General features: G+C 37.2%; 1 protein-coding gene across 3 annotated transcripts in view; it reads right to left on the reverse strand.

Annotated features, from left to right (window-relative positions):
• Positions 1 to 21,167, reverse strand: part of HOMER1 (homer scaffolding protein 1) — a 154,500-nt gene that overhangs the window by 26,767 nt on the left and 106,566 nt on the right. Inside the window, exon 6 of one of the 3 annotated variants that reach the window (XM_011992200.1) lies at positions 1,024 to 1,180. The exons of the other annotated variants lie outside the window; for them this stretch is intronic. Within the exon in view, the coding sequence (XP_011847590.1) occupies positions 1,024 to 1,180 (157 nt within the window). The remainder of the gene's footprint in view (positions 1 to 1,023; positions 1,181 to 21,167) is intronic. 3 annotated transcript variants of the gene reach the window in all.

Below are 21,167 nucleotides of genomic sequence, written 5' to 3' on the forward strand. Positions count from 1 at the left end.
CAATTTCTGGGCTCAACCAATCCTTCCCATTCAGCATTCCAAGTAGATAGGACTACAGTGTGTGTCACCATGCTTGGCTAATTTAATGGAGATGGGGTCTTGCTATGTTGCCCGGGCTAATCTCAAACTCTTGGCCTGAAGCATTAAAACACTTTACAAGTAATTATTTGGGCTTCTGATATTAATGGTATTGAAATTTCTGATTTTCTTTTTCTGCAACAAATCTCTAATATTACCAAAGTTAATAATTTTCTACTTGTATTTTTCAAATTATTCCTTCTTTAAAAAGAAAATAATAAAAGCAGCTTATTGACTCACTGCAACTCATTGAGACAGTGCAATTACATGGCACTTAAGTGTCTCAACAAATTTTCATAGGAATTGTACAGAATACATATTTTTGACTCGGTGCAACTACATGCCAATTAAGTATTCAATTAATCTTCACAGGAATTGTACAGAGTACTTGTTATTCCTATTTTACAGATGAGAATACTGAGCTGGAAGAAGGAAATAACTTATCGAAGATCATACAGATAATAACCAGCAGAACTGGAATTCACACTCTGGAACACTCGTCTTGTAAACCAGAAATGGAGAATCCCCTCCCCGCACAACTCAGGAAAAAGCATTCCCGCTTCACCGTCAACACCCAAAGCTGAAATTCTAATTAAACTACTCCCTGAATTTTTTCTCAGCACACACTTTAACTACCATGTCAGTACTAATCAACTAGCACTAATACATTAGTGCTTTTATGTACTTGTGCATTACTGCTAGTCCCCATGGACAATATAGGGAAACAACATGGTTTGTTGACTTCAAAAGGCATATATTCTTCATTCTCATTAAACTATGGAAAATATTTTTCTTAACCAAACAAACGCATATAATACAACCCATATATATGTCCTGACATCCTAGAACTAGAAGATATTCCTGTGCTGAATCTACATGCAAATTTCTTCTGATCAAGAAAACCTGTTAGCCCTAAATCCCTGTAGACATCAGCCCTGAAATTACCCGCTTGTGCAGACGTTCTGCTTCCTCTTGATAGGCAGCGAGTTGCTGTTTCCATTGTTTCACATTGGCAGTGGACTCCAGCAGGGCTGCAGTGAGTTTGGCATTATTTCCTTTGAGGGTAGCCAGTTCAGCCTCCCAATGTTTGCTGATTGCTGAACTGAAATAAAACAAAAAGAAAATTGTATCCATTACACCAACTACTGTTACCTTGAAGGGACAGCAGTACTCAGTTCTATTGTAGGGTTTATAGTCTAAGAATGTTTTCTTTCCTTTTTTTTTTTTTTTTTTTTTTGAGATGGAGTGTCGCTCTGTTGCCAAGGCTGGAGGTGCAATCTTGGCTCACTGCAACCTCTGCCTCCTGGGTTCAAGTGATTCTCCAGCCTCAGCCTCCCAAGTAGCTGGGACTACAGCTGCACGCCACCATATCCAGCTAATTTTTTGTATTTTTTTAGTACAGACGGGGTTTCGCCATGTTGGCCAGGCTGGTCTTGAACTCCTGACCTCAGGTGATCCACCTGCCTCAGCCTCCCAAAGTACTGGGATTACAGATGTAAGCCACCATGACCAGCACTAAGAATGTTTTCAAAGACAACCCCAAAATACTAAAAAACACAAATACTTCACCAAAATATTCCTAAACCTGGCAAGTGAAGAAATACAAAAAGTACCCAAGTACCAGGCTTAACGTGGAATGTTTCCCACCTTCATTATGACAGATACAGGTATCTACAGAAGAGTTTCCACCCATTCTCTTTTAAGGAATAAACATTATAGCCTGAAAAACATTTATTAAAAAAACTAACAATGTATTATATTTTTACTTGTGTCAAACCCTAAAGTATAATGTCATTCCTTAATGAAAACATATGAGGATGCTTAAATGTCATAAGGTTTGGGATATGTAATGTAGTATTTCTTTTGAAATTGTTGTTGATTTATTTCATCTTATTCAGGACCTTAAAATGTCAAAAATACAAACATTTGCTACAATAAACTGATTTCATAGGAAAGGCTATGCCTAGAAACTGGTTCTAATGACTTGACTTCTGATATAATTCCAGTGTCATAAAAACAAGAAGACTAAAGCAATCACCTTTTTTCCTCATTTAATGTTCTACTTGTTAAGCTACCACAGTTATGTATCTCAACTAAAACAATTTTTTACTACAAGACAATTCTTTTAGTTGGAAAGACTCCTCTTGAAAATTCCTTTCTTAACTTTCCAACGAAGAAAGAATTGCCTCATTAGAAAAAGGTTGTTTCTCTTTCTCATTATTGAAGTTTATTTCTGTTAGTAAAATTCTACTAACCTCATCCCATTAACTAAGTAGGGAGGGTTATAGGTTTCTTCAATCACCATTTTTTGGGGGTTTGATAAGTCATTTGTATTCTAGGGTAAATTTGATGGATATTTTATAGTAATTTTAGTATATATTTTATTTAAAAAGCATAGTTTTCATCACCAAGATTTCTAAAGCTTATCACCAGAAATATGACAGACCAGCATCATGAACCCCTTGATATGATGCACAGAGAACGACACAAGATTGTGTCTGTAGTATTCTTGCAATAAATGTGTAACTTCAGTCAAATAATGAGAAAATATCATATAAACCCAAACTGAGGGACAATCTGTAAAATAACTGAAACTCTTCAAACATGTGAAGAAAATGAAGGAAACAAGAAATAACAGTTAAATGCAAGGTGGGATCTTAGGTAGGTTCCTAGAACAGAAAGGGAACACTGGTGAAAACTGAGGGTTAGTTACTAGTATTGTATCAACGCTACTGTCCTGGATTTGATCATTGTGTTATGTTTACACAAGATGTTAACATTAAGGGAAGCTGGGTGAAGGGTACATGGGTACTCTGCACAGTTTTTGTGATTTTTCTGTAAATCTAAAATTAGTTTAAAATGAAAAGTGAAAAATATTCCTAAAGTTTACTGAGAAAATATCATCAAAACATGAAAGGATAGAACCAAGCAACAAGCTAAGCTATTAATTTAACAATTCATTTCCATCCTGAAAAAGAAAGCTCTTTTCTTATTCTTCCTTTGTGAAATGATTTTTCAGATTCAGGTCTTCTGAGCAAAGCATGCTTGGATTCACCTGCTCTAACTGAATTATAGATTTTTCTTTAAACCACCTACCAGTTTTTCCCCCTACAGAGATGCATTTTATTTAAATGGAAACTTCAATCTGACAATTGAAATCTTAGTGAACTAATTTAAACATTTGTTATATGTCAATAGCAAACCCTTCTTTAAAAATTAACTAGAAGAAAAAATGAGTATTTACTCCTAAAATCTGTTTGTCAAAATTACACAATTATAAAGTAAAATGGATTACCACATATTTATAGCAGGAGAAATAATTTTAAAATGAGGGTGTTTTTCTATCATATTTATCTGGGTTTTATTTTATAGTCACTAGACAGTAAAATCCATCAAGCATTTTATAACTGCTCACATCACAAGTATTCAGTAATTATCTATGTAACTTTGGAGCCAACACTCAAGCACTTTGGTTCTCAGTTCTTTATATGTCAAATAAAGAGATCAGTCAAGATCTATATTATCCAAATATTAGCATGTGGCTATTTAAATGTAATAGTTCAAAATTAAAGTAAAAAATTCAGCTTTGAATTTGAGACACATTTCATGCACTCAACAGCCACACACGACTAGTGGCTACCACCCTGGACAGCAAAGATACAGAACATTTCATCATGACAAAAAGTTCTACTGAGCAGTACTGTTCAAGAGGATCCCTACATTCTGCCTTTTCTTTCAATTTTCTTTTCTTTTCTCTTCTCTTCTCCTTTCTTCCTTTCTTTCTTAAGACAGAGTTTCGCTCTTGTTGCCCAGGCTGGAGTGCAATGGCACAATCTCAGCTCACGCAACCTCCGCCCCCCAGGTTCAAGTGATTCTCCTGCCTCAGCCTCCCAAGTAGCTGGGATTATAGGCACCTGCCACCGTACCCAGCAAATTTTTTTGTATTTTTAGTAGAGATAGGGTTTCACCATGCTGGCCAGGCTGGTCGCTAACTCCTGACCTCAGGTGATCCACCTGCCTCGGCCTCCCAAAGTGCTGGGATTACAGGTGTGAGCCACCATGCCCAGCCCTGATTGCGTCTTCAATTCTGTGCACGAGCCTGAACTGTGTCCCTCCAAAATTCATATATTGAAGTCCTAACTCCCAGGATCTCACAGTATGACTGTATTTGCAGATAGAGTCTTTAAAGAGGTAATTAAGGTTTAATGTGGTCACTAGTGTGGGCCATAATCCAGTATAAATGATGTCCTTACAAGAGGAGGAGATTAGGACACAGACACATGAACATAAAAAGAGACCACAGCCATCTACAAGTCAAGGAGAGAGGCCTTGGAAGAAACGACCCTGCAGATGCCTTCATCTCAGACTTCTAGCTTCCAGAACTATGAGATTTCTATAGTTTAAGCCACCCAGTCTACAGCATTTTTTAGGACAACTCAGGCAAACTAATAAACATAATTTTTTTAAACCCACACTATGTAGCCTATCAATTTGCCCCATCTGCCTGAACTGAAGTACAAGGATTATATTTCCTGTTCTAATCAAGCTGGCTTTTCTGTGATAAGCTGTTCTCAATCAGATTCTCATCTGTTTTCTATGAATTTGTCCAATTTTTTCCATATTCAGAATCCGTTTATCAGATTGCATTTTTTCCTTTCATTGATTCAAGTTTTCTCCAACAAGTATTTTCCAGTTATTACACCCATCCTTTCACTTACCAGCAAAGCCTGGTGCTTGCCAATCTGTGCATGCTTAACCAATGTGCTGACTAAATGAAAAGTAAAGTTATTCACTATGAAATAAGTGCAAGGCCAACCTGAGATCAAATTAATTAATGAGTAGTACATTTTATAACACTTTAATTTTAATAAAGTTTTCAACACTAATAAAAACCTCAAATATAAATATTTTAGCTCTCACATCAGGGAGTGAATTTCACACTAGTTTTGGGTAGTAGAATCATATGGAGTTTCTTGACTCCCATTTTAAACCTATCATGCATGCACATACGATAACAGGGATTTCATCTATAAAACACTGTAGATCTGGAACATGGAGAATCTACAACAAACCTGTTTTTCTTTTTTTTTTTGAGACGGAGTCTCGCTCTATTGCCTAGGCTGAAGTGCAGTGGCTGAATCTCAGCTCACTGCAAGCTCCGCCTCCCGGGTTTACGCCATTCTCCTGCCTCAGCCTCCCGAGTAGCTGGGACTACAGGTGCCCGCCACCTCGCCCAGCTAGTTTTTTGTATTTTTTTAGTAGAGACGGGGTTTCACCATGTTAGCCAGGATGGTCTCAATCTCCTGACCTCGTGATCTGTCCGTCTCGGCCTCCCAAAGTTACAATAAACCTGTTTAAGAAAAGGTTGGTATTCCTGAACAAGTTGCCTTGTTTTGGTGTAATTTACAACTTAATACCGACTGGCAGAAGTACTTTTTATACGAGTAGTCTAGGTAGTTACACCACCACATCAATTATTTTAAAACGCTTGATTGTTGAAGTGTATGTTTAAAGTAGGTTAGCAGATTCTTCAAATTCATCCTAGCATCTTCCAGTATTTTCATATTTGGTTGGTATTTAGACCCAAGGAAGCTCAAGTTTAAGATACAACTCTGGTAAAATCTTAAAATATATTATACGTTAATGATAAAATCCAGGTAAGTGTAATCATTTTATTTTCTACATGTATCAAGAAGATAACTTCACAATTTCATGTTTAGAATGGTACTTATGAGCAAGATGGCTACTAAAAGCATTTCTAAGGCTCTTGGGAGCCAGAGATACAAAAGGGAATTTGTACCCTCTTGCAGGCTCTTTACCACAGACTTCTATCAGGTTCTCAGGAGAAAGACTGGAGAGGCAGAGAGAGACTAGAGAAAGAATCCTGGATGAGGGGAGAGACTTCCATTTGGGAAATTCACAAAGTCTAGCCAAGACCCTTCTCCACAGGACCAAAATTTTAAACCAATGGGAGAAGAATACCCCTAAATCCTGTCATTCTCCCATTTAATCTGGATTCAGGCAAAGACCTGTTATGGCTGGAGGCAAAGAGAATAAAACTCTGTAACTCTGTTGAGAGGAACAGAAAATAGTCCTGGATTCAGAGGTCTCTAACCTGTGGGACAGAGGCAGGAAAGTCCTAAACAAGACTCTCAAATATCACAAGGCTGAATTTACCTGCTACTGAGAGAGGAGCAGGATCACTGAGAAAGCCTCATTTCTGAGATCCTGGGACAAAGGGTCTATCCAAGACTGAGGCTGGACAAAAACAACAGAGAACCCCATTCTATCCTCTATGATAGCAGCCTTCCATTGCAGGAAGGTCAAGACCGCAGAGACAGACCTTCTTTGAGGTGTACACACACACAAAAATGACCAAAAGATGAGTATCGAGCAGTGAGTAGAACCCTCTAGCAACCCTAAGCACAAGGTAATGCTAGAGATGTTTAAAGGCTATAGCATACTCATAGTAACCACATCAACAACAAAATCAAAATCCATTTCAACCCCTGAATGGACTAACTTTCATATTAACAGCCTAGCAGAAGAGTCATACCCATTTCTCGGAGAAAATAGTGTTAATCATTACTGTCCTCCATGCAATGTTTGGCATTCAATGAAAAAAAAAATTACAAGATGTACCAAAAAGCAAGAAAAAAACACACACACACACACACACAAAAAAAAACACTACTCACTGTCAAGAGAGAAAGCAATCAACAGAATCATACTCAGAGATTAATCTGATCTTGAATATATCAAAGAAGGAAGTAAGACAGCCATGTTAAAGGTGTTAGTGGAAAGAAGGACATCACTTTCACTCAGATTGTGAATTTTAGCAGAGTAATGAAAACTATGGGAAAGAATCCAATAGAAATGTTAGAAATAAAGAACATGATAACAGAGGTGAAGAATGCCTTTGACAGGCTCAGTGAACTTGACACAGCTGCATAAAGTCGGTGAACATGAAAACAGATCAACAGAAATCAGCCAAACTGAAACACAAAGAGAAAAAAGAAGAAGAGTTTCTAAGATATGAAGGGCCATATAAACTGTCTAACAAATGTTTAACTAGAATCATAGAAGAAGAAGAGAGAAGGGCAGAGGAAATATCTGAAGACATAAAGGATGAGTACTTTCAAAAAATAAAAGACATGAAATTACAAAGGCAAAAAGTACAAAAACATATTATACATGGAGGAACAAAAATAACAATTACAGTAGCTCCTTATCCATTGTTTCTCTTTCTGTGGTTCCAGTTACACATGGTCAACTCTAGTCTGAAAATATTACAGTATGATAAAATATTTTGAGAGAGGGAGAGAACACATGCATATAACTTTTATTACAGTATATTCCTATAATTGTCCTATTTTATTGTTAGTTCAGGTTGTTAATCTCTTACTGTGTCCACTATATAAATTAAACTTTATCACAGGTATGTATCTACAGAAAAAAACATAATACATATAGGGTTTAGGAATATCCATGGTTTCAGGTATCCACTGGGAGTATTTCAATATGTCCCCTGTGGTTAAGGAGGGACTACTGTATAGTAATACTCCATCACAGATGATGCAATCCAGAAGACAGTGGAGTGACAGTGTTGAAAGAAAACAATTCTCATCCTAGAATTCTACACATAGGAAAAATACCTTTCAAAATGAAGGTGAAATAAAGAGTTTTTCAGGTAAACAAGAGCTCAATTTATTACTAGAAGATGTGTGGTACAAGAAATATTAAAGTTCTATAAGTGAGAGTATGATCTCAGACAGAAATGTAGATCTACACAAAGAGATGAAAGTATCTGAAAATTATTAAAATGAAGATAATTATAAAAGGTCCAAAGGTATGATAATTCAAAGAAGAAATAATAGTCTTTTAAACAAATGATGCTAAAACAACTGGATAACCACATACAAAAATAAATAAATCTCAACCCATATCTCAGAGTCCATACACAAATTAACTAAAAATATGAAACTTCTATAAAATATAAAACTATAAAACTTGAAAAAATTCTTTGTGACCTTGGGTTAGGCAAAAATCTCTTAGATATTATACAATACCAAAAACATGGTCCATTAAAAAAATTGATCACAGGAACTTCATAAACTGAAAAACTTCTCTTTGAACAACACTATTTAAAAACTGAAGAGACCAAGGCAGTGGCTCATGCCTGTAATCCCAGCACTTTGGGAGGCCAATGTGGGCAGATCACTTGAGGCCAGGAGTTTGAGAACAGACTGGCCAACATGGCAAAACCCTGTCTCTACTAAAAATACAAAAATTAGCAAGGTGTGGTGGTGGGTGCCTGTAATCCCAGCTACTCAGGGGGCTGAGGCATGAGAATTGCTTGAACCCAGGAGGCAGAGGTTGTAGTGAGCCAAGATCATGCCACTGCACTCCAGCCTGGTTGATGAAGCAAGATTGTCTTAAAAAAAAAAAAAAAAAAATTCAAGACATTCTGGAATGCAAAGATGGTTCAACATACAAAATCAATGTAATGACCAGGAATGGTGGCTCATTAATTAATTAATTAATTAATTTTAATTAATAAAATTAAAAATCAGCAAAGAACTTGAATTGACATTTTCCCAAAGAAGAGAAACAAACAGGTGCTAAGCACTTGAAAAGATGTTTAACATCATTATCATCAAGGAAACACAAACTAAAACCACAATGAGACACCACCTCACATCCACTAGGATGGCACTATCAAAAAACAAAATCAGGGTTGGGTTGATGAGGATGTGGAGAAAGTGGAACCCTGGTACGCTGTTGGTAGGAATGTAAAACGGTGTAGCTGCTGTGGAAAACAGTATGGCTGTTCCTCAAAAATTTAGAATTATATAATCTAGCAATTCTGCTTCTAGTTATATGCCCAAAGGCAGTGAGGCAGGGTCTCAAATAATTTTCTTTTTACCATTTTCTTTTTTCTTAGATATCAAAAGTAAATTTTTATAATACCTATAAACATAGGTATTATAAATTTGAATCTGAGAACAGTCTTGCTTCCTCTATTTTATGAGCTGCTCCTTTAATAATCTGTCTTTCTAGAGCAGTATGAAATACAGCTTAGGGCCAGACACAGTGGCTCATGCCTGTAATCCCAGCACTTTGGGAGGCCGAGGCAGGCGGATCACCTGAGGCCGGGAGTTCGAGACCAGCCTGACCAACATGGAGAAACCACATCTCTACTAAAAACACAAAATTAGTTAGGCATGGTGGTGCATGCCTGTAATCCCAGCCACTAGGGAGGCTGAGGCATGAGAATCGCTTGAACCCAGGAGGCGGAGGTTGCAGTGAGCTGAGATCACACCATTGCATTCCAACCTGGATAACAACAGCGAAACACTGTCTCAAAAATAAATAAATAAATAAATACAATTTAGGAAGCAAAATGTTTTTGATTTTGGTCAATCCTCCCTGTTCTCTTTGTAGCTTCTTCATATATTCCTTTCATCAAGTATAATAAATGCTCCTATTAGAATACCCTATACAACTTCAACTTATAATAAATTCCAAAAGATACCCTGAAGGAAGTTCTACATGTGAGCTATCTCAGATGGGTTCAACCCTTATACCCACACCCCTCAATACTTTGCATATTAATTTTGGAAAAAGAAAAGTTCCTTTCTTTAATCTACAAATCGAAGATATCACATTTCTCCCCCATTAGACTTATTAGCAATAATTAATACCTTAGGATTAATTCTGATACCAAAATTTTAAGTTAGCATCTCACACTTCAGGAATACTTGTTTAGAACTGTTGGGGTTCTCTGGCTGCTAATTTGGTTTCTTTTTTATAGGTACAGTTTTGGTAGTTTTACCTTAAGAAAGCTGTTCACAAAGAAATCACTAAATTGCTTAGCTGGAGAGACCAGTGATTCAGAAGATATAGTGAAACACCATTATGATCTCACATCTGAACACTGGAATAAGGGCAACCCAATTCTTTATTCTTGTGGCTGTTAAGTAAAGTTTCCCTTTGAAATGGACCAGCTGGTATCCTGTTGGCTTGAAATCTAGAGGAAGTTCAAAACACTTCAAAAACACCATTTGAAAGGTTCCTTAAACTGGAATTTTACAGTTTTTTCCTTATCTAAAGTCAAAGTTCTGGCCAAGCACAGTGGCTCATGCCTATAATCCTAGCACTTTGGGAGGCCGAGGCGGGCAGATCACTTGAGCTCAGGAGTTCGAGGCCAGCCGCGGCAACATGGCGAAACCTAGCTTCTACCAAAAATAGAAAAATTAGCCGGGCATGGTGGCATGTGCCTATAGTCACAGTTACTTGTGGGAATAAGGCAGGAGGATTGCTTGAACCCGAGAGGTCACGGCTGCAGTGAGCCAAGATGGCGTCACTACACTTCAGCCTGGGTGACAAAGGGAGACCTCGTCTCAAAAATAAAATAAAAATAAAGTCAAAGTTGTTCTATGAGAAAGTATTAAACTTCATTAAATTAGTTTATGTAAAATCAAGAAGAAAAAGTACTTCAAAAGGCTCTATTTTCAAAATAAGAGGAATATACTTATCTAACCTGCAGAGTAACGGTACATGGGAATGGTCACTTGCAGAGTCTAAGAAAGCTGCCTCTCTCCCATTCCGCCAGGGCCTAGGACCCATAATTAGAGTCTCTATAATGGTAACGCCTTGCGTGTACTTTTTAGGCATGCTAATTATGTAGAACTGAGAAAAATATTCCGACACTCTTTCAAAAAACAATTTAAAAACGGTGCAGCTGGGTGTGGTGGCTCATGCCTGTAATCCCAGCACTTTGGGAGGCCAAGGCAGGTGGATCACTTGAGGTCAGGAATTCAAGACCAGCCCTGCCAACATGGTGAAACCCCATCCTTACTAAAAATACAAAAATTAGCCAGGCGTGGTGGCGCACATCTGCAATCCCAGCTAATGGAGAGGCTGAGGCAGGAGAACTGCTTGAACCTGGGAGTTGGAGGTTGCGATGAGTGGAGATCACGCCACTGCACTCCAGCCTGGGCGACAGAGCATGATTCCATCTCAAAAATGAAATGAAATGAAATGAAAATAAAATAAATAGGTTGCAATAGGTTTTTTTCTTAACATTATTCTCTGTGTCAGTAGTGGGATCAATCCCTAACTATGAAAGCACTCCACAGCACTGCTTGTCTCAGGATCTGCCTGCTGGCTTGTCTACTCACTTCCCACTCCAGAACTGTGAACGCAGAAGCAACCAATATTGACTTAAAACTACTTGTGTGCTGCCTTCTGGGCTAGGTGCTTTCATATCAGCCTGTTGGCCCCAAGCTATAATAGGTCATCTTAGAAACTAATGACATCTTCAACAGTTTAGGGTCTGAATTTTTCTTTATAGAAGTTATCCTTTTAAAGGAAAGAAATGAAAATAGAATAATCTTGCATTATTTATAAATAATAATTATTGTCAAAAGGACCTAAATGAGTAGCGATTTCAGGTCCTGCTAGGCAAACAGCCTAGTATATGAAGGAAGTTTTCTATTAGATATAACTGAAAGCCTCCATTTGCTGGCAAGTCATTAACTTACTAATCACAGTGCTTCTTGGGATCCTCTTATCAGATGTTTGCATTATTCTGATCTTTAAAAAAAAAAAAGTTTATTATATTGTTATTTTGAGGTAGGGTCTGGTTTTGTCACCCAGGCTGGAGTGCAGTGACGTGATCACTGCAACCTCTGCCTCCCCCAGGCTCAAGCAATCCTTCCACCTCAGCCTCCTGAGTAGCTGAGACTACAGGCATGCAACCATACCTGGCTAATTTTTGTTTTTATTTTTGTTTTTTTTGTACAGATGCAGTTTTGCAAGGTTGTCCAGGCTGGTCTCAAACTCCTGGACTCAAGCAATCCACCCTCCTCAGTCTCCCAACAGTGGGCCTGGCCTGTTATTCTCCTGGCCTGATATTTTTAGAGACAGGATCTCCCTCTGTTGTCTAGGCTGGAGTGCAGTGGTGCAATCATAGCTCACTGCAACCTTGAACTCCTGGGCTCAAGCAATCCTCCTGCCTCAGCCTCCTGAGTAGTTGGGACAACAGGTACATACCACCACACTTGACTAATTTTTAAATTTTTTGTACAGAGGGAATCTTGTTATGTTGCCCAGGCTGGTCTTGAACTCCTGGACTCAAATGATCCTCCTGCTTCTGCCTCTCAAAGTGCTGAGATTACACATATGAGCCACTGTGCCTGGCCCTGTTCTATTCTTTATACTCCTGCTGGCACCTGCTTCTAAATGTCGCCTCCTCTGGCCCTTGTTTTTTTTTTTTTTTAATGTGCCTTGATAATCCCCCAGGTTTTATTTTCCATCTCAGATTCCTTGTCTGCCTAACAATCCACCACCTTTGCCACATAGTCTGGAATGTCTGGATCAACATACAATACAGTTGGCTACAGGTAAACAGATTGAGATATATGTTGACTGATGAAGTTTTACAGGAAGTTCCTATAGTGAACTAGAAATCACTTGGTCATATTCTAGGAAACACAGTGTTTAGAAGCGAAATAGAATTTAAGTACTAACACCTTTAATAAACATTGGAAGAAAATCCCAGAAATAAAAGTAGAATAGCTTTTTGGTTTTTTGAGACAAGGTCTCACTCTGTCACTCAAGCTGGAGTGCAGTAGTGCAATCATGGCTCACTGCAGGCTCAACCTCCTGGGCTCAAGTGATCCTCCCACCTCTGTCTCCCAGGCAGCTGGGAATATAGACAAGTGCCACCACGCCTGGCTATTTTTTAATTTTTTTGTAGAGAAGGGGTTTCTCTATGTTGCCCAGGGTGATCTCAAACTCCTAGGCCCAGGCAATCCACCTGCCTCAGTCTCCCAAAGTGCTGGCATTACTGTGCCTGGCCGAGAATAGTTTTTAAAGAAACAATGTATCACCAATGTTACTGATAGCACACAAAAAAAATGATACTGGAGTGAAAAACATGGACATAAATTGTAGTCAGAAAGTGAATCAGAAGAGCTGGACCCTGCATATGATGAAGTTATAAGAACACCTTAAGCCATTTATTTTACATATATTATGTGTGCACAAAAGAGGCTAGTATTAAAATCTATGTCCACGTAAACCTAAAAGAGTTGTCACAGTCATAGTTTAATTGACGATATTTTTTGTTGGTGCATCTTAGATCAGATAAAATATGGAATTTTACTCAGCTCTGGTAAAGAAAGTAAAACACTATTGACTTTTCTGAGGAAAATTAATCTGAAACAAATTACTTCAAAATGTATAGGGTATGCTTTTATCACTCTATAAATATTTCTGAGTTTCAAAGAATTTTGTTAAACATCTATATTAAGAATCAATTGCTGTAACAGCTGGTTAAAAGTGCAGGCTCGAATCTGATGACTTGCTTCAAACTATGGCTGTAGTCATTTAATAGTCATGGGCCTTGGGCAAGTTACCTAACCTCATCAGGTCTCAGTTTTCTCATGTATAAAATTAGGGTTAATAACAACTATCTTTATAGGGTGATTTTGAGAAGTACATAGCCTATGTAAACGTACTCTTCAAGACAAAAAATAAGACACTCAAATGGTGGTACCTTCCACATATGCAGTCAATAAAGAATCCTCAGAGAATCTTCTGCGAACTGCTAAAAAGCTGAAAAGATTTAACATTAAATAATTTAAAGTGGCTCCTTTTGATTAGTGTTGTAAAGAACAGAAATAGAAATAATTTAAATCAAACCCATTGATTTATATTGTATGCACTCAATGATTTATATTGTCATTCTTAGTTACTACAGATGTATTATTTGTAACAAGTTTAAACCTTTCATGTAACCTCAGAATAAATTTAGCAAGTTAATGAAGCAATGAGAAAGTAAGTAAACATAAATGATTCTAAGAAGTGGTATGGTTAATTTCTGATTGTGAGAGGGGAGAAGGGAATCTACGTTATGTGTACTCCATAAAAACATTCTGTACTTTAGTGCAGTTTCCCATTTGATTTGAGAGAGCACAGCAAAAGTCCAGCTCTACTTCCATTTTTATTCGCTACAATGAAGAGTCCCATAAGGGGCCCTGAGAAATGTCCTGGTTCCTATAACTGTGCTTCTAGCAGTAAGAGCAACATTTCTATGTGCTGATGAGCAGCTCCCATTGGAGATGGCTCCATACTGTAACATCTGCTAACATCTGTGCACTGCTTGCCTGGCGCAGTGCCTTCTGTAGTCTTTGCCACATGCCCTAACGTAGCTGTGGCTGAGGAATGGCAATACAAGGGTGAAGAGCCACAGGAAGTCCCAGCTTCACTTCCAGTTTGTATCCTCGCTGCTGATCCCTACCCATGATATGCTAAAGCCTCTTAAGAAATTCCCTTTGAAAATTTTAAGCAGCTTATCCTCTTTTAGGAAGGAGATGTGGATGCTAACTTCTTGCTCAGGGATATTTGTGAAAGGTTCAAAGTGCCTTACAGGTGTTTTAAATACCTTAAAGTAAATCGTAGTTTCCCTACATCAGTGAATTTGGAGGGCTGAGAGACAGATCTAAGGGAAGGGAATAAAAAACTATTCAGTGGACTTACTGCTAGTTCCTAAGTGAGAAGAAAAACAAATTGACCCAAGGTGATACTGTGAATTATGCATCTACTAGATTCATAAAAGTATTTTTGTTGATTTCCCTTTTTAAAAAAACTGACCATTGATTAAAAGTTTCTTTGGAAATTTATTCAGGAAATGATGTTAGACCATTCCACAGTGGGATGTCTTCAGAAAACCAGTCTTACATACTAAATAAAAAATTATGTTTCTTTCAACTCTTATGAATATACATCTATCTCTTGCCAAGAGTGAGATGAATTTATTTCAAGCCCATTCTCTTATTTACAGGGTAATAGCATTATAATCATTATAATATTCAAGATAGAAATGAATGTTTTTATCTGGCCCTCTATAATTTGCTTTAACTTTGGAGGCAAAAATGCCACCATTTCCTTGCAGAGTAGGTCACTTAAGGAAAATTCACCCTAAAAATTGTTTAGCATAATATGTAGTGTTGTTGGAAAACACCATAATAATTAAAATAAAAATCTCTCTAGGTACTGGCAGAATTGAAAAGATGCTTATTAACAGATTTTACCAAAGCTAAAATTGCGTGAAAAGATATGGATAATTTTACAGTAAAATGTGTTTCCAAATTTGTCATAAATTTTCATCTTTTAGAAAACAGTAGTAACCAATAATAAACTTTTGCATTCAGTTTAAATTTGTTTTTGAAGAGGAGGCCAGAATCAAAGGATATAACATCAAATTATTTAAATGTTTGTTAATAGCATGTTACTTGTGGCAGAATAATTCCTACCAACTTCATTTATTTAATGCACATATAAGCTATGTAAATAATATGCAAAGGTAAGGGCCCTGATGAAAAATATTATGCAAATGAATTCTAAGCAAAGGGAGATGATAATAAATGAATACAGCCCAGAATAAATAATAGCTTAGTCCACTACTGATTGCTCAGCTATTATCATAAGAGGCTTTCTTTGGCAGGGTGCGGTGGCTCAAGCCTGTAATCCCAGCACTTTGGGAGGCCCAGATGGGCGGATCACAAGGTCAAGAGATCCAGACCATCCTGGCTAACACGATGAAACCCCGTCTCTACTAAAAATACAAAAAAACTAGCCGGGCATGGTGGCGGGCGCCTGTAGTCCCAGCTACTCGACCCCATCCTTACTAAAAATACAAAAAAACTAGCCGGGCATGGTGGCGGGCGCCTGTAGTCCCAGCTACTCGGGAGGCTGAGGCAGGAGAATGGCGTAAACCCGGGAGGCGCAGCTTGCAGTGAGCTGAGATCCGGCCACTGCACTCCAGCCTGGGCGACAGAGCGAGACTTCATCTCAAAAAAAAAAAAAAAAAAAAGAGGCTTTTTTGGGTTTTCCTTCTAAAGCCTTCCTGATCAGCCTCGATGGAAGCAAAAGTCTCCTATCTACAAGAACCAACTTTACTGGCCAATGTGATGAAGCCTGGCTGTATTCCAACTCCAGATTAGTTCAGCAAGAGTCACCACTTTAGCTACAGAAAGACAACACAACAGAAATTCCTTTCAGCAGGATATTTGCTTTGTTGTTTTTCCAGTACAGTGACAGTCTTGAGCATATTCCTCACAAAAACTCAGCTTCCCTTGATCTAACACCCTCTTTTGTAATCTGTGACTTTGAAAGAATTTTTCTTTGTATGAAATTGTCATGTATGATATCTGGACCAGAGACTTGGGCTTCCTTTAACCTAAGTATGAATTAACACAGGCTATTAAATTCAAACGCTGTAATGGATGGGTACTTTGTCCTCCATACTACAGCAATATTAAGACACCCACCGTAAGGTTTTTCAAACTGAACTACAATGTCTTTTTTCACATGTGCTACTCCTTTGCTCCGTTACATTAGGGGTAATTTACAATTGGCTATATGCAGTTATATATAAGGGTGTTGAGAATGCCACACAGAGATCACTGAAAAATAGGTGACTACTTTTAAACTAGTTTAGAATATGGAATAATAAAAACTAGTGATAATCAGATTATGCTAATCAAAAGGAAAAGTTGGGATCAAATTATTTAATAGTCTAGTAAAGTATGAATTAAACAGATTTAAGTTATTATTCCAAGGGCCTTAAATATCATAGCAAAATTTGCAAAACATATTTCAAAATGCAGAATAGTTACAAATATGGATGGACAAATAAAGTAGAAAGGATGTCCACATTTCTTTTTGAGGATATGGAAATAATAGACATCTATCATTAATACTTGAAAGACTTTACACTGTAGAGATGGATGACTGCATGCTTTGCCTATATTTATATGAAAAGTAAATAATTTTACAAAAGTAATTTTAAAATGTAAATAATTTGTAATTATTTGTAAAATTACAAATAATTTTACAACAATGTATGTAAACATGGATATCTGTGGAACTACTTCAGGCCTTACTATTAACATTTGCTAGACTGCTTTCTATGGATGAATGCAGATTCTACTAAAACTAGGTTCTAAGTACTAAAATGTGCTTCTATAGGTTTACTTAGCTTATAAACAGCTTTCAGAAAACCATCCCAAACAAATACATAGTCCCAAGCTTGAGAGGGGCTTTTATCATATACATTATGGTCACCCATATTAGTGAACTGCTTATGTAAAAGTTTATGAGCTTGTGATAAGTGGTATTTTCCCTTATCTTTCAACCAGTTAAACTATATCTCTGTGACTATTACTTATTTATAGAAAACAAACTAAAGCCTGGAGACATTCTATATAGATCTGAAAGCATATCTGCTATGCTGAGTATTCTTCAAGGATAATATTAAAATGACTTGTGGCAACAAACTTCATATGCAAGCTAAAAAATGTTAATCTTTTCAGAATAAGTCACTCTTTCAAATGCATTTTTGTAAAAGTTAATAAATTCAAGAAGAAAAATGCTTATTCTAGTTTCCATTTACTAATACTACTTAACATGATATTCACAGAGGATCTTAACAAACAGTGCTAAATGACATTCTGGATTTTAACACAAAAGTACCTTTTCCTTAAAATTTTTACCAATTGAGAACCATATGACAAATTTCAATACAATTTGGGCATTTATATATCTTGATTCATGGGTTTCATTTGGAGGAGATGTAAAATGATTGAAGAAGCATTCTTTTTTTATCTGCATTATGATTTGCATTTCTAATTTATTTAGACATGTGATGCTAGTATTGTGATGGTCATGTACAACTAAATGGGCTCAGTTTGTGTAATTTCTGAACTTAAGCAATCAACTTAAGCAATCAATGTATTAAATGCAATAAATCAACATTTATTGTCTTTTATGTATCTAATATTTTGGAGGATACAGATGTTATTGGCTAGTGAACTAGAAATATCTTTATTTCTTCCTATTTCCTTTCTCTCAAAGCTAAATAGCGAACAATTCTCTCATTTCTTCCATACCAGTCTTTCTCTATAGATTCCTTCCAGTTGTCACTACCACGACCTCAGATGAGGGCACTAAAACACCTAACTGCTTCAAAGGCCAAAGCAGATGCCCCTCCCTCTGCCAGGAGCGCTCCTTCACCACTTTACAGGCCAACTTCGATCCACTGGAAGGATGAGTTATGTGTGGACCACTTTCATGATCCAGCCATACCACTGTCTGCCCTCTTCCCTCACTTTGATGTCTTCTTTTGTGGCACTTTTCCTAATAGTAATTATATAGTTATACAATTATTTCTCTTATTCCCTCACTGAAGTTTAAACACTACAAGAACAGAGACTGTTTACTTGTTCACTAATGTTTGCCTGGCACTCAAATATTTGTTAAAACTGTAAATAAAGTATAACATCAGAGAATGTTGAAGTAATCATGGAGAGAGCTTGGGGACTCTTCTTTGAGTTTCCAGAGCACCCCATGGATCACTACCTCTGCATCATCCATACTGGTTATATATTCTGCTGCCTCATGAAGCCCTTTGAGGGCAATCTTATTCGCCTTTGACCTGGCACAAAAACATGCTCCATACATGATTTTGAACTAAGTAGTATTAAAATGGACCTATGCCAAAGAGTTGCTCATACTTGGTCTTGACACTAATCACTTACATGTGTGTGCTCATGGTGATTTTAGATGCATAACTTGCTAGTTAAATGATTTCTAATTCATGTGATTATATATGTATATAACACATCTACAAAATACTCCACAAAGATAACTGTGCTTTCCAGGTACTCCCAGACTCTTGATATGTTTCAGTCACTGGTTTACAACAGAATTACTTTTGAGCTCTTTATTTCAAATAAAATTTAGAAACTATTTTTGAACTATTAGGGCAATATTTTGCAGAATACCTTTGAAGCTATGTTATAAGTTTCAACTTTCCACTTCTAAGAAATGACTTTTGTTACCAAGCTCCCCCAGATGCTGTAAGGTTGCTATACCATTACATGCAAATCTGAAAACTTGTAGGACAAGTGTTCCAAATGTTTGGTTATGTTACGCTGGTTTCAGAAACATAAAGCTTAACTCTCAGCGGAACTGAAACCTTTAGCCAGCTACTTGGTAAACATGCAGACTGGATTCTTAACTATATTACCAAATTAATAGACAAAAGAGCAAAGAAAGAATATAACATATAAGGAAAGTTTACCACGGCCTATAATCATGCAAATTATCTCAATCTAAGATCCTCTAACACTTTTGCTTTGTAAATGTAAACTACCAGTTACATAATCAAGAATACTATGAGTGCACGCACACACACACAAGCACACACACTAAACCCTGTTAAGATATTTTTCTTTTTTGTTGAGAAAAGGCCTTGCTCTTGTCACCCAGGCTGGAGTGCAATGGTGCAATCTTGGCTCACTGCAACCTCCGCCTCCGGGTTCAAGTGATTCTCCCGCCTCAGCCTTCCGAGTAGCTGGGATTACAGGCACCCGCCACCATGCCCGGCTAATTTTTTTCTATTTTTTAGTAGAGACGGGGTTTCTCCATGTCGGCCACACTGTTCTCAAACTCCTGACCTCAGGTGATCCACCTGACTCAGGCATGAGCCATCGGGCCTGGCCAATATTTTTCAACGTAAATAGTTAAAAAATCAACATAGGCCAGACCCGGTGGCTCACACCTCTAATCCCAGCACTTCGGGAGGCTGAGGAGGGTGGATCATTTGAGGTCAGGAGTTCGAGACCAGCCTGTCCAACATGGTGAAACCCTATCTCTAAGAAACATATAAAAATCAGCTAGGTGTGGTGGTGCACGTCTATAATCCCAGCTACTCAGGAGGCTGAGGTGGGAGAATCACTTGAACACGGGAGACGGAGGTTGCCGTGAGCCAAGATCGTGCCACTGCACTCAAGCCTGGGTGACACAGGGAGGCTCCATCTCAAAAAAATAAAAAAATGAAATAAAATCAACATGACCATGCTGACTTAACCGAAATACACAATGTTTTCTTAAATAAATGAAATGCCTATAGACTCACTACTCATTGAATTTCAACTACACATTTTAAAGATTCATAATTTATTTTTGCATCAAATAGTGAATCAATATTGTTAATTATCATCTTTTTGATATTTAGACTCCATATGGTGACTTAAAATTTCTTCAAGACAGGTTAAGGAAAGACTGAAGTAGAGAAGCAAGGGATTCTAGAGTAAAGTTCTAATTCTGGTACCTATCTATAGATTTTAGAAAAATTCCCTAACCATATGCTTTGGATTTTTCTTCCTGAAAAAGTAGAAATTGTATCCATTCTACTTCTTGAGACAACTGTACAAAAAAAGAAAAAAGCATAGAGACAAAACTATAAAAAATAAAAATTATGAAAACACAGGATTAAATATAAACCCAAATAAGCCCTTTAATGAATAGACTTCTACACACTGTACCATCTAATTTTTGGAAGTACTAAGGATAGTGCTCACTATCTAGCATTCAAAGTTTTATACTGAGATTGCTGAATAAATGGACTCCTAAATTATTATTATTATTATTATTATTATTATTATTATTTTGACTAGTCAAGCAGTGGGAGTGGAGCAAGATGATCTCTTAAGGAAGAAACATGAAGAACAACAAGGATCATCTTTCTCTCATTTGTTATCACTAACTTCACTGAATTAAAAACAAGTGGTAGTCTTCCCTGGCCCTTCTGGGTATAACGCTTAAGTTAGTCTAGAACTTATATTAAGGACTGTAAGGTATGACTCACAGGTGAGATATCAAACAACACTACTTGAAGCACTAAATGTCTACAATATTTCCAAGTATAGCAGTATGTAAGTTATTAAACGCTTACATCTTGCTTTCCCAAAAATGGCATAATTGACTTCACTATTTTCCATTGATTGATACCATGTTTCAAAGAGAGCCATTAGACAGCACAAGTTGCATTTTGGTTTCTTTTTGCTGATTATAATTTAATACTGCTAAAATCCATCACCAAGTATAGAAGATTTAATTCAATCTATAAGTTTGAATCTATAAGCCTAGCTATTAGACAGCATTGTAGTTCAGAAATTTATCCCATTACAATAATCCATTCCAGGATACTATGAAGTAATGTGGTCTCTTGTGCT

This window comes from Mandrillus leucophaeus, unplaced genomic scaffold (assembly GCF_000951045.1).
Source record: "Mandrillus leucophaeus isolate KB7577 unplaced genomic scaffold, Mleu.le_1.0 Scaffold407, whole genome shotgun sequence".
In the NCBI taxonomy this organism is placed as follows: domain Eukaryota; kingdom Metazoa; phylum Chordata; class Mammalia; order Primates; family Cercopithecidae; genus Mandrillus; species Mandrillus leucophaeus.